The 14,952-nt window shown below is 36.4% G+C and overlaps 1 protein-coding gene across 7 annotated transcripts; it reads right to left on the reverse strand.

Annotated features, from left to right (window-relative positions):
• Window positions 1-6,849: 6,849 nt before the first annotated feature.
• On the reverse strand, window positions 6,850-12,740 carry GPRI1 (GBF's pro-rich region-interacting factor 1). Of its 7 annotated transcripts, XM_089416750.1 has the most exons (14): window positions 12,357-12,736; window positions 11,951-12,074; window positions 11,700-11,844; window positions 11,108-11,443; window positions 10,782-10,861; window positions 10,580-10,655; window positions 10,252-10,298; window positions 10,054-10,131; window positions 9,163-9,960; window positions 8,686-8,826; window positions 8,048-8,365; window positions 7,886-7,954; window positions 7,636-7,782; window positions 6,850-7,487 (listed from the first exon to the last, which is right to left on the reverse strand). In XM_089416750.1, the coding sequence occupies exons 4-14, from the start codon at window positions 11,235-11,237 to the stop codon at window positions 7,338-7,340; spliced, it is 2,034 nt and encodes a 677-aa protein (XP_089272876.1). In that variant the 5' UTR covers window positions 11,238-11,443; window positions 11,700-11,844; window positions 11,951-12,074; window positions 12,357-12,736; the 3' UTR covers window positions 6,850-7,337. The 7 variants fall into 7 exon arrangements, with proteins under 7 accessions (XP_089272876.1, XP_089272878.1, XP_089272877.1 ...); XM_089416752.1 differs by having other exon boundaries at window positions 7,684-7,782; window positions 11,951-12,740; XM_089416751.1 differs by having other exon boundaries at window positions 10,580-10,652; window positions 11,951-12,737.
• Window positions 12,741-14,952: the final 2,212 nt, after the last annotated feature.

Below are 14,952 nucleotides of genomic sequence, written 5' to 3' on the forward strand. Positions count from 1 at the left end.
ATGATTTTGTATTGGCCTCCTAGTTCCTAGCACAATGGTTGAGGTATTGATAGTTGTGATTCATCATGAAATTGAAACCTACATGATTCATTCTTGGTGTATGCATTTGCACCTAGAGATAAAATGAATTATGAGAATGACCTGATAAAGTTTTGATTGATATTGCATGACTAATTACAACTTGTTGGCATGATAATAAATGAAGTTGAGATTTTATATGAGCTCCACCTGTCTCCTAGTTGAAAGAATCGATGATGTGATGTTGATGACTTTGATAATGGTTGTGATCTAACTTCTAAACTTTGATAAGCTGACTCTGTTGATGTGATTGTACAACATTGATTTATGTAATGTTGGCTTAGCAAGCCATTATGCTTAGAGCGTTGCATGAAGAAATTTCCCAGGTCCAGATATGTCTATATTTCACAGTTATCTGATGAAGTCAAGATGAGGAGTTCTAAGGTATGGCTTTGATTTTGATTATGGTTTTTGGTTTTATATCCTGATGGTCTACCCTTGACAGGTGATGAGCCTCTGATGATCTAAATTAGACAGAGATCGCTTCTGAAGCTCAAAATGATGTATCATGGCATAATGAATCAATTTCTTGAATTTGGAAAAGAAATTCTATATTTCAAAGCTATTGGGAAAAAAAAATTGAATAATGAAAACCAAAATCCTTGGATACTCTAATTTGAAGTTCAAAGATGTTATTGTACTTGACATGGCATCAGACTATTGATTGAAGCATTGATGTTCTATTTTGAACATCCATCTATATATATATACATATATATATATATATATATATACATATATATATATATACATATATATATATATATATATATATATATATATATATATATAGATATGATGTGCATAGAACCTAAATAAATTCATGAGTGAGTCGCTTCATTCACATAGAGTTGCCACCGAGCATCGTTTGGAATATATGCATGAGATATCCTATTTTTGAGGTTGAGATATTTTTCCTATGGTATGTGACTAGATGGACAAAGATTATTACTAAGCACATTTGGATGTTGCTTTAGTATGAGATCTGTCATGATATCTTGGATGAGAGGTCCATAGTATGATTAAGGATGAGTACAATGTTGCTAGCATGGCTAGATGTGAGGCAGGATGAAGAAGCTCCTTGGAAAGTTTTTTGAGCATGATCTGGATATGACATCTAAACATTATGATGACATAGAGTGAGATCCAATTAGCAGGAAATCCCATATTTATTGTTTGGACTGAGTGCTCTCATATATTGAGATAGAGAAGTTGTTCAAAACAAGCTAAGGTTTGTGGTTGGCACCTCCTTGAGAGGGAGGATGATTATAGTATCCTTTTATGATTTATATGATTATTTATGCTCTGACATGATATTTGGTTTGAGTTCCTGTATGAACAGGAAACAACTACTATTGAGACGATCCGCTACCATATTTGAGTATGATGAGAGGAGCACTGATCGAGGACACTGAGCCAACTCTTCCTCCTTGTCTGAGCTTCGAGGGTGAGGAATTGAGATGAAGGGCTCCTCAAGTTGAGGGAACTATAGTCAATATGGTGTGACCCCTATCTATTACCCATAGGGTTGAATATGTTGCTCCCCAATCTTCATAGTGTCAGAGAATGTTGCTCCCCTATCTAATCTTTGCAGAGTATACCCCAGTTGGCATCATACCCACAAGTTGGGCTTGTCAGGAATACCGCTCCTCATTTGGCCAACAAGTTGAGAGTTTACTTTGGGTGTACAACCCAAGTCGATTATAATGCAAGTGTTCTCCCACATGACTATTCAGGGTCATCGATGAGAAGATCAGGAGGAAATAGGATGGGTTGAGATAACCCTATGAGATTCCAAGTTGAGATTGAGCTCCCTAATGAGATCGCAGGGTCGAGATGTGCTCCCCTGTGTGCTTGGAAATCCTATTGCTCGATATGGGTTGTAGATGTAGAACTCCCCCATGAGATTCTGGGTCGAGATGTTCTCCCCGATGTGGTTACAGGTTGAGATGTGCTCCTTGATGGTATGCTCTCTGATGACGATTAGTGATGATATTCTGGGTAGTAGCCCGCTGGAAGAGATTCCAGGTAGCATCATGATGGATAGAGGGTGGTAGCTTAAGCTCCCCTCCAGTAACAAATTCTTCTTCTTATAGATTTAATAATGTTTAGCATACGAGCAAGAATAATCCAGAGATAAACAAGAATAAGAAAGGGATAGATCAAGATGCACATTGATGATTTGTGATGATGAGATACTTGAGGTGGTCATGGCATGATCACTGCATTAGAGAGATGATCAGTGATGATACGTGAAGATACCATAATGGAATATCGATCGATGGACAAATATTGGCAAGTGTAATTCTCCCTAGTTGAGAGGGAGTGTTAGTTTTTTACAACCTCAGCCAGATTCCACCTTGGACAACTCAAATGACCAAGATTATGTTTGCAATAGGTTCCTATTTTCGATAAGACCTAAATCGACCTAAAGATCACCTTGTTTGGACAAGCTAAAGTTGATTTTTGAATTTACATATTCACCTATATATATTGGGTTAGGTTGGCCCTAAGCACACGTTAAATTGGACAGGTCAACCTCAATCCCAAGTGGACCCTCATGAAAGCCTATAAATAGAAGAAACCTCAAGCTCATTTGGACACATTGACCAAGCCAACTTCTCTTCTCGTATTGTCTTGGTTCGCACAAGTCTGTCATAGGAAAGTTCACACAAGGGTCTGAAATCTCAGGGATGAAGCTCGCATTGATCTAAGATTTCCTGATTCTTGGACATTGGCACAAAATTGGGCATTTTAGTCCCTAAATGCGGGCACATAGTGGTCAAGACAACATCTAGAGAGCCCTAGACACCTACATAGAAGCCTATGGGAACATTTATGGTTTCTAAGGAAAATCTGGAGGTGTCGATCTCCGGACACTTGCACAGAGTGGTCCTGAGACCATCCGGGCTATCCTAGACACACACATAATAACGGAAAGAGAGCGTCTGGGGGTTTGGCGCAGATCTGGTAAGTTCGTCCTCAAACGCAAACACAGAATGATCTAGGGAGTGTCCGGGCTACCTTAGACGTTGGCATATAGTTCACAGAGATCGTTGAGGATTGTTATAGATACTCACACAGCTCCTCCTCCCTGCTTCCAAGACTCGATATGAGATTTCAATATTTCAAATATTTCTCATAGTGACAGTAGATATGTTTCATGGATATCATAGTTGTTTTATTGCATTTTTTAATGTTATGGATCATTGTACTCTCTTTTGTTGAATAATTTGATGACAATCTAAGAAGAAGAAGATTTGCAAGGGTTATCCCCATAGTGGGTTTTGCCCTGGTCTCAGACCAATCTTGATGTCTCTATGTGTGTGCATGCTTTTCTTCTATTGTTCCTTTATGTTTCATTGCATTGATGATGATGATGTTGTTCTTTCTATATAATTGCATATGTCGATGAATAATTGTGTAGATCTGAATAATATAATGATGATATGGGATGAACTTAATGTATTAATGAAGAAATGCAATTATCAAAGTAAAGAACAATGTTCCCCTATGAAAAATTAACATATTCTTCCCACATCTTGGTGTACATGTGAATTTCCCACCAAATCAAGACATGGCCTCTACTTTTAGATGGAAAAACAAAATTTTATGTTTTTCCTCTATATGATGAACAATAAAATAAACTTCTAATTCTTGCAACCAATCAATTAACTTCGAAGTGTCACTCTCACCTCAATATGACTTGGTGTCAACCTTCACTTTCAACTTCAATAAGGACTCTTAATGGTTCATAAAACTAAAATTGGGTTGATCCTTTACAGGCTCTTTCTTACACTCTAGTTCTTCTCAATCCCCCAATCTCTCCTATGATCTAACCTCTATGGTAGAACCTTCATCTCCTCTAAAAGGTCGGAGGTTATCAGTCAAGGCTACTATGAAGAGGCTCACATTACGGTTTATATGTTCAACTTCTACTTATAGCCATGCAAACATGTCCTCCAGGAGATTTTGAGGGTTATTAATTGATTTGTTAGCCATGTATAGGGTTTTATGAATTCCATCTTAACAAATTTGGATCCTTTGGAACTCCCCACAATATAATTTAATAGACTTGTTTCGATTCAAATATGATCTGCAAACTTTTGTGGATATTCCACTCAACAATTTGTCACAACAAATTTACTAAAATATGTTTGAAAATCTGAAACCTTTAGTATGAGGGTTAATGTCTTCTTCGATTTATGGATTTGTTAATTATTGTTTTATTCTTATGCATACAATAGATAAAATATGGAAAATAGAGAACCATGTAAAATTCACAAAGCACAATGAACATAAGATATGATCTAGGAAACCCTTACAAGAGAAAGCCCAGTTGAAAGGTGAGACTATGTTGCTCTCTATTTCTCTAAATGGAAATGGATGCAATAGAAAAGAAGTAAAACATGTGGCTTGTAAGCTACTATAGTAAACATACACTCTGTTTTCTCTTCCTCCATCCGATCTCAACTACTCTACTCCTCTATCGAACAAAATGCAATCACATAGAATGGAACCCCTTTTCCTCCTAGTGGCCCAATTATAACACAGTTCGATAGCCAACTAGGGATTTAATTTGACCAATTCAACCCTTAATATGAGTTACAACTTGACCCTTCTAGAGTATTATTCATAGTGCCCTTATGGCTAACCCATTTTCTATGAGTAACAAGGAATGACATGGCATCCTCTCGAATTATGATGGTAAATTTCTATAGGTCAACTTTTGGGAGGCACAAATTTCTCATATAGGCTCTAATTGACACAAATCTTGCACTATTGGAAAAGTATCATTGTGTACATTATGGAATCTAGTTCAGTAACCATGTTGGGACCACAAAAGCACTCATTTAAAGACTCAAAATGACTCCAATATTTTCTAAATTGAGCCCACTCATACAAATAGATTAATAACAAATAATAAGAACTAGTTATATGTATAAATTGAATATGAAAGCTTACACTCAATGTCTAGGTGGGTGGAAAAGTACAGACTCTCTCCTTAAGAGCACAGTGCAGACTGCATAATTTAGAATATTATACAAGGCACGTAAACAAAAACTATAAAACCGAGTTAAAAATAATGCACAATGTGGAAGTGTCCCCGTTTAGTCAAGACAGGAGGACCGCGTGGCACAGATTCAACCATGCATGGTGAAGCTTCAGCCCAGCTTTCAAATTTCAACCCATGGAGCATGTAGTCAGGAAGAGGTTCGAGTGGACTTGGCTGCTGCGACTCTACGAGTTGGAGATTGGAGTCTATAAAGGGTGAGAAACCTTCGTCAATGGTTTTAACAATAGTCAAGTTCGATCTAATGTAGGATCATTAACCTGGGGTAAAAACATGCAGTTTCTGAAGTTTAAGAATTGAACATAGGCCAACCCAGATATCACTTCAATAGTTGTACTAGCGAACCTTAAACATATGAACATCTTGTCTAACAGGAATGCAACGAACAAGGCATATATCTGAACTGGAAGTTTTAGACCTAAACTTCAAAAATCATTACTCTGACTGCCAAACCTGAAAGAGATGACATTTTGTCTATCAAGAATGCAAATAGTTACCACAATTACAAGTTGTGACACAGCTTGTGGCTCTGCAAATTGGAAACCCTTCGTAAATGGTTTTAAGTTGGCATGAAGTAGCGGACGCTGGATACTGGAGGGAAAATCGAAAAATACACTTCTGTGTCGCGTCCTTACGTATAATAAATCCGTTGGCTATTCTAAATCAATGCGGAATGCACAAAAGCATGGGAAATACCAAACACTGAGCTATCCGTATTTCCATTTAATTTTATTGCCACAGAATTTCAATGGCTGATTCTTAAATTCGGGACTGCAAAATCATACGAGTTCGGTGAATCTCAGCCGAATTAATTCTGTTGGGTTTTTGATTCGACGAATATGGCATAGATTCACAGTAAAGGTTTAAATGTAATGATGATAATGGTGATTAGCCTCCATTAAGATCTTAATTAATTTATCAAATCAATTAGTTTAAAATCTGATATCTTATTTTTATTGTAAGAAAGTATTGAAAAAACATTCAAATTAAAAGGGTTAATATTTTAGCAATATTTTGGAAATAAGTTTCAATTTAATCGATTTTATTTGTATTATCATCTCTTTATCAATTTTTTTTTTAATTCCTTTCATTAAAAATATTTGACGAGATTGAAATTAAACGCTTTCATCAATGTTAGGCTGTTTACTCATCATGCAATTGTTAATGATATTTGACTGTTTATCCATGATGAAATCGTTAATGAGGGTGTATGTTATTCTTTTCATTGAATGTTCGATTTTATAGAAAACAGGTATAAAGAAGGTTAATTTATATGGTTTTAGATGTAATAGTTTATTTGTGATATGCTTTGGAAGGGTTTTTTTGGGGTATATTTTTAGTTTAATTTGTTTAAAATTAGTTAAAAATACAAGTGAATTTTTACATTTTCAATATTTTTATTTTTTTAAAATATTAATCTATATATAATTAAAAACCATTTTAAATAACAAAAAAACAAAATTTATCCAAAAAAAATCACCACATTCCAACCAAAAATTCCAAAATATATAATATTTCAACCATAACATTTCAAAAGAGAACTAAATTGATGCCCGCACAACCCACAGAAGTTAAACATTACGTTGAAACCAGCATCAGAAATGCTTCGATAAAATCAATACATACATTACAATGCACACGAACCATCGGTTGATGCAAGTACTACAAAGCAACTTCGAAGGGACAACTCGAAACCCTGAAGAACAAAATAGTCAATAGAAAAGAGGCTTGGTACAAAATTGTCAATAAGCAGAAAAATGATGATACTAAAATTACATTTGGCAAGCCATGACAAGCATGCTTTTTGGGGATGAGAATTTACTCGTAGCTCACTTTTAACTATAGGCTACTTGGGCTTTCCCCGTTTTAAATTGTAGTCTGGTCTGCATTGGCCTACCACAATGACCAGGGAAAAGCCAAAGGACTACCTGACTTGACTTATCATCGAGAGCCCATTATTGGCTAAAACACAATGTAAATAGCTAATTTTAATTGGACATCGGTTGTCATGTCAGGCAAAAGGCTGATCCAGAATAATCTGCTAGTAGAGTTATTTATGAAAAAAATTGAAATGGAAATAAGAAGAACGGGACATGTCGTCGAATTTAGCGAGGATGCAAACCTGAACCTTCATTGAGAAGCTAAGTCATATGTTTAGCACTCCACGCGTTACCTATTTGTCTAGTTAGGCAGAAGCTGGTGGCACATTGGAGATCCCTTGCCTCTGAAGCTCTGCCATCACACTTTCCAAAGACGGTGACTTTAGTCCAATGGGAAGCGGAGTCCATGGGTTGCTCAGAACCTCGCTGATTGCTGCATCCACTTTCTCTTTCGACTGTTCGACATAGAAATCCATGAGTAACGTTAGAGACAAAATTCTTCAAATGCTAAAATACAATAGACTTAATAATCACATATGTCGATACAGTCTCAGGCTAATTAGTCTTTTCTTATAAATAAAGCAGCTGATCGAACTCCCTTACCAAATGGAAATTTGAGGATTTGAGGTGGGCTGGGAGGTCAATATTTACAGGATGTATTGCTGAGGAGTTCTCGGGCTTGTAATATTCTCCATTGTAAACGGGAGGCATGTAATGTGGAACTCCGGGAACTGGTGCGAGCGGAAGCCTCTGCAAAGAGCAACCAGCAAAATTAAATAAGCATTGGTACAGAAAGGCGACAAAACATTCAGAGTTTATATAAGAGATACGAAATTAATGGTATACGCATTACCATCAATGGTTGAGGATAGAGGGGTGTTCCAGAAGCAGGTGCATTATGATCCCATGGGCTTGTACACGCCTGCAGTAGAAACTAGCTCGATTAATACCATCACAGCGCAGTGATGATCATGCAATTAGAAAACTAGTGGCAATGAGATTTAAAAGAATGTACTGTAGGTTGCTGCCAGAAATAGCCATCAGCTGCGGGCCAAGCTGCGGTAGCTGCCATGGGCTGATTTTGCCACATGTGAGCTGAAGAATGATCGACAGTGGGATGGCCCCATACGTGCAGAGGTCTAAAAGAAGCATGAGATGCAGGTGCCATTGGTGGGAACCCTATTGATGGCCGAGGCTGAATTAGCGGATTCCCATTCTGTGCAATCCAAGGTCTTGCCCTAGTCCCTGTTGTTGCATAGATCTGTCTTCTATGGTTCCAGGTTGCAGCTTCTGCTTCGCGAGCAAGGAGGTGCTTTCTATGAGAACGATATTTCTGAAATCAATAAACATACAATAAGCAGAGCTGCCTTTTACGTCAACGATACTTGTGAAGTCAATAAACATATAATCATTAGCATTGGAAGATGCCATCTCTTGTCTAGTTCTATCACCAACAAACAGTTATTTACAGAAGGACCAAGATGCATGAAATCTGGGATCAGTTTTTCAATTGGTTCAGACTAAAACCTAGAAGCTAATCAAGAGCCGTTTGTGAATTGTACGATATAATCATAATAACTTTCAAGAATATGAGAGCTTGGGTTTACGCAGGCGGTATCAATGTTTTTGGAGATGGGCTTTTCTGTCTCATACTTGCAAATGGCTTGCAATATTGTGACGGGTTAAACAATTCACGCCCATAAGCTCCAAGATTCTAGATGGGACTGCTTTGTCAACTCCAAGTTGCTCCACTGCCTGAACAAAACGGCGGTGCAAATCTGGAGTCCAGTCGACCTGGTATGACAGAAGGATGTTCTAATTTCAGCGGAGAGATTGATATAATGATGACTGCATAAATGACCACCCATAAATACATTGTCTTTATATCCAGAGGAGTAAGTTTCTTTTCGCCCACGCAGAGGAGATATAATGTACGATACTGAAAAAATTAAAAAAAATCGACGTTGAATCTAAATATAATAATAATGTTAATAATAACAACTTCTTCCATCTATACTTCTTTGCAATCCTAAATACTTGTGTTTAGGTTTTATAGCAATGACAATGAATCTGTACTTTTCTACAGTGAAAAATAAAAATCTGCCGAGAGTTGAAATTTTAGTTCCTTACCTTTATCTTTCTCTTTCCCTGTGAAGCTTTAGAAGTCAATTTTGAGTTTTCTCGTCCATTAGTTTTCTTGTCCTCGGCGGATAATTCTTTTTTGACACTGATATCAGAAAAAAATGCAGAATTGTTTATATCAGGGAGATCAGCCATAAGCTGTTGTGTTTGTGTTTCAGCCTTGGAGACTTCGGCAAGCAGTAAGGCCTCTTCTTCAGCAAGATCTTTCTCTTGCACTTCACAGTGATCCAGAAAATACGGACCTATATCCAGTCCCTCGTTACCGTCAAGCGAAAAATGTTCAAACATATCGGGATCAATATCTGAAAGGAGATCTCCGTCCATGCTCATGCAAAAGTCGTCAAAACTAGAATCCAGCTCCGTTTGATCACACGGGTAGTTAAGGTCTGATGCTGTACAAGCATCTCTCTTTCCATTTGGTTTCAGGGATACAATTTTTGAGATATCAAGCCCTTTTTCAACTTCATCTAAGCCGCTGCTTGCAGAGTCTTCATTGAGAATCATCTCTGCTGCTTCCATTTGACGGGTTTCCTCGATTTCATTTTTGAAATTGAACGTGGTCTCGGAGACAGAGGACTCGTCAAGATTTTCAAGTGTGGAGTATGTTCTATCCACAAGTTCCCGCTTCGGTGTTGAAGGAGCTGGGAATTTTTCACATCCGAAAATATCCCCTTTCAGGTTCGGATTTTCTTCTATCACGAGACCACCTTCTTCTCCTTCCCAAAGTGTTTCTTCGTCAGCTGCATTTTTCGAATCGTCTGGCGGTTCGGTTGCTGTTGAAAGCGCCTGCAAAATAGTTATGATGAATTTTAATTCATTACCGATTCTCAGTTTATATATAAAAAACCAATGTGAAATTTGCTGAAGGCTGTCCCTCACCTTCCGAACAGCATGCTGCCAGACGTTCTTTAATTTATCGTCTGATAACGGTTTCTGAAGAATCTCTACTGCTCCCAGCTGCAATGGTTCATCGTAGGCTTTAAATTTCAAATGTATTTCTACGAAAATCGCTTAAGATTTCAAATGGATTTTCGTAATTAGGAAATAAACGTACAAATTCTGTGTCGCAAAACTTACAGCAAAAGCTCGAAGCATAACGTCCGTGTTGTCGGTGTTCGACATCACTACGTAAGACAGCAAGGAAATTTCTAAGTATAGATAACATTTTGTGTCCAACTCCAGCCATCGAATCGATCTATCGGTACAAAATGTAAGGACCAGACCCTAGATTATTTTCTCTACAGTACTCATCAGGCATTTGAAGTAAAGAACGGCAGAGCAATCGAATCTATCTACCGGTACAAAATATAAGAACCAGACCCTAGATTATTTTCTGTATAGTGCTTATCAGAGAATTGAAGAGAAAAGAATGGCAGAGGAGGCAAAATAGGCTTTGAAGTCTCACTTATTGTAGGGATATTCTTGCGAATCTCGGCACCAAGAATGTCGAATTCATCCAACCTTTCGCCGAAGGCCGCCTGCTGCAAGACTAAATTTAAATATTCTCAGTGATTGTAGATTTATGGTGAAATACATGCAAATTCTGACAAAACAAAACCCCGGCTTTTGTTCAATTTCCATAAAGAGAAATTGAAGCTGAAATTTACCTCTATTAAAGCTACATGGAACGAGCTATCAGGGTTTGTAAGAGCTGTTACAGCATCCTCGCTTCGCTCAAACGTTGTCACTGCGATATCCATCAGATTTTGGAGAAATGAATCAGAAGCACAAAATAGTGAGTATCAACGAATTTGATCGTGTTCTCCACTGTCTCACTTAAAGGTATTTTTACTGTAATTTGAAATTGTATTGTCATAATTTTAACAAGGAAGCAATCTTAGCAACGGTCTGGCACAAAGTTTCAATAGTCAGTAAAGGAAGTATGGTTAAATTTTACTTTAAAAACCATAAATGAAGTGAAAATTCCTCTTACCTCGGTATCTACATGCTTCCAGTTTGGCCTTAATGTCATTGAGAGTGGCAGGATCTTTGTCTACTACAAGTACATGTAATCCTTTAGGAAAGTCCTTCCATAGATTGCAGTCTTCCAGTACTTGCAACATTGCCGATCTGCAGCTTTCACTTCCTAATGCAGGTTTAACCTCGGCGCTGCACAAATATTCCGCCAGAGAATTGTCGATCCACCCAAGACCGAGTACATACCCAGAAGCCCTTGTTATTGCTCGTTTACTTAGCAAAACATTGACCTATTTAAAGAAATCACATTCGCCGTTTCAGCCGGAGTCTGTAGAACCTGGACAGCGCCCGACTGCGAAAGCAAGGAAGACACAGACAAGATTAAGAAGAGAGCAGCTCTGAAAATCTTTCGCGGGAGATTAATGCACATCTCACATGCAAAAAATTCCGTATTCTTCCGCAATAATTATTTGAAAAGGATCAACCCGAAAAGCTTGGGCACACAGTATTGCTCAGTCATCACTGTTTGGAGCATTAAATATAAAGATCACAGACAGTTGGAGGACGGCACAACAACTAGAATCAAAGACGGTAGACAGTCAGGTTACCCTAATATTCCGGATAAGGACGAGTTTCCAGCAACATCAACCTCAAGTCCACGAATAATCAACCATCTGTCAAGGTTAAACTTTATGCTGACGCCTGCTTTTAAATTTTTCCATCAGAAGTTTCACGACTTCCCCATTACCGTTTCTGAAAACTCACGAAACAACAAAAACTTTATTCCGTTAAAATTTGTCCTAAACGTCTGCCTTTAAAATTCCTGAGAAGATTTCCAACAAAATTTACAAGAACTTACCCTAGAACGTTTCTGCAAAAGTCAAGAACGAGAAAACATTTCATTACTTTGAGCTAAACGCCGACCTTCAAAGTTTCGAAGCCATTTTGCACCAAAATTTACAGAGCTCGCCGCAACACCATTTCTAAAGAATCAAGAACGAACAAAAATACTTCGTTACTTTGTGGTAAGCGCCTGCCTTTAAAGTTCCTGAGTAGATTTCCTTCAAAATGCATAGGATTTACCCAGCACCATTTCGGAAAAGTCATGAACGTAAAAGAAAGAATGCAATAAACTTTGTACTAAACGCCTGCCCTTAATGTTCCAAAGCCGATCTCCATCAAAGTGTACAAGACTTGCACTGACCGTTTTTGAAAACACAAACACGAAACAGAAAAAGAATTCCTTCGTTAAACTTTTGGCTTGCCTCTAAATTAAGTTCCGTAGCTGATTTCCTTCCAACTTTACAGAACTTGCCGCTATATCCCTTCTGGAAGCTCAGGAACGCAAAAAGAATAAAAAGTCCGTTAAGTTTTATACTAAACGATTGCTTTTAGGGTTCCAGAGTCGATTTCCACCAAAATTCACAGGACTGTTTCTGAAACCTTAAGAACGAAAGACAACATCCTCCGTCTGCTGCAATGTTTTCGCCCCTAACATCACCAACAAAACAATATCCAGGTCCACTATACAGCACCTGGCCAAACTTATATCAAAATTTCTTGGTCGAATCCCCCCATCGATTTGAAAACGCTCCTGGAAGACACATTCTTGACATTGTTGCAAAGGCTGATTTCAATCAATGAGCACTTCAACTTTCTTATAAATAAATCCTCTCACCCAGCCAAAGAAGTAACCGCGGTTACGATGCTACAAATGTCACCATTTATGGTCCCAATCGCCCCGTCTTATATGTCAGTACAAGCTTACGAAAAGGCCAAAATTCAACTGCGTCCCCACCTTACAGACATTTCCCCTCTCCTGTCATTTTACCCCCGCCATAACCCCGGTTCGAATCCTGAACGGCATAAGTTTATCCGACATCAACGGCAAAACAAAACCATCGCCAACAGTGAGCCATTGTGACGTATAAATTTAACGGGCACTTTTACTATATTGTTCAGTAAAATGTTTTATGAAGGGTTTTTAAAATATCTTTAAATTTTTATTTTTACCAATCATTTAAATATATTGTAGTTGTGAATATAAAAAAATTAATATAAATTTTGTGTTTTTGTATTAGAAAGTTTTTTAATTATATTTTGATTATAAAATATATGTTTGTTTTATATTATTTCAAAAATATAATTAGTTTATTTTTTATCATTTATTTTTTAGTATGTATTTAATTTTTTGAATTGTGAGGACTTTATTGTTTTTTTCTCTAAAGTAAGAAAATTTTCTGATAGAAAAATAGAATTCCACCTAAAAACAAATTATATTAATTAATTAAAAAGTAAATTAAAATTATGATTTAATTATGACTATTGAATAATCATGTTTATTTTATTAGATTATTTACTATGATTTTAAAACATACTTTAAGTCGTATGTAATTATTAAATTTAAACTGAAACTCATTTACTGTGATTTAAAAGCATATTTTCAGTTTTAAGCAACTATTAAAATTTTAGCAATAAGAGTAACTTTAAAAATAAATAAATTCAAATTATGAGTAAAATCTTTTTTGGAGTAAGTTATGAGATTCATAAGAAAGTTTCATTGAATAATTTGAGTCAGGGATGAGGTTAGCTAATTATTTTGTTTAATTAAATAATAATAAGAAAAATTAAAATTATGATTTAGCTTTGATTATTAAATAATCATCTTTATCTTATTATTATTTACTATGATTTTAAATCATACTTTCAGTTTTTTATGAATAAACTTGACTTTAGAAAGAAATTATTCAAATTAAAACTAAATTACTATGATTTTAAAGCATACTTTCAGTCTTAGGCAACCATTAAAATTTTATGAATAAAGGTGACTACTTTAGAAATAAATAAATTCAAATTAATTCAGAAGTAAAATGCTCCTCCTCATATCTCTCTTCTCCTTTGACTATTTCCCATTGAACAACTTGGTAGCTTCATAATCACTAACAACATTCACATTGAATAAAATTCATTAATATCAATTCAAATCAAAATAAATGAGTCTTTAAGAAAACAAAACTGTATCTAGTTGAAAATATTAAAACTTACATATTTTGCATGATGTGGGTGAGTTGTGCTTCACTAAATTGATATATAAAAATAGATTACACGACTCTTACATTGCATAATAGATTTTCTCAAATTTTAAATAAACTTTATCGTAACAAATACCATAGTAAAAACAATAAATTATCAAAATATCAAATTAGAAAATAGTTTTTATTAAAAATATATATATCTATAGATACATTTCTAAATATATCCATGAAATATAAATTATCAAAATATCAAATTAGAAAATAATTTTTATTAAAAATATATATATCTATAGATACATTTCTAAATATATCCATGTATCTAAATATATCCATGAAATTGGCGTTTTGAGATATTATTTTAATATAAAATTTTAAAAATACCATGGTTAAACCGTCTAATTTACCCATAGGGTCAAAGCTGAGATAAATGCAATGCGACGTTAACAGCGATTTCATCTCTGCAAGTACCGCCAAATAATATGATAAAAATCTGCATTACCTTTTGGTTGTCAGATAAATTCGTTCCCCGAAAGGCAGAATTCCATGGACGCCCATCGGCCACGACTTCTAATAATTGAGAAGCGTAGCATTGGCGGGGCGTGCCTGTCTGTGGATCTCTTTGTCGTTCCAATGGCATTACACGATCGTCAGCATGCAGCCACTTTTTGAACTTGTACGGGAGGCTGGCGGAAACAGGCGAGAGTACAGCGTGGCAGCCACGTGATACATTTATCCAGATAACTATAGACAGCGCAAACGCCAATGACCAGGTGAAAATGACCCTTCGAATCTCGCGGAGCGATAAGGATATGGATTCGACGGAACC

Source organism: Pinus tabuliformis, chromosome 3_2 (assembly GCF_031772625.1).
Source record: "Pinus tabuliformis cultivar Carrire ecotype Pingquan chromosome 3_2, CPIR1, whole genome shotgun sequence".
Lineage (NCBI taxonomy): Eukaryota > Viridiplantae > Streptophyta > Pinopsida > Pinales > Pinaceae > Pinus > Pinus tabuliformis.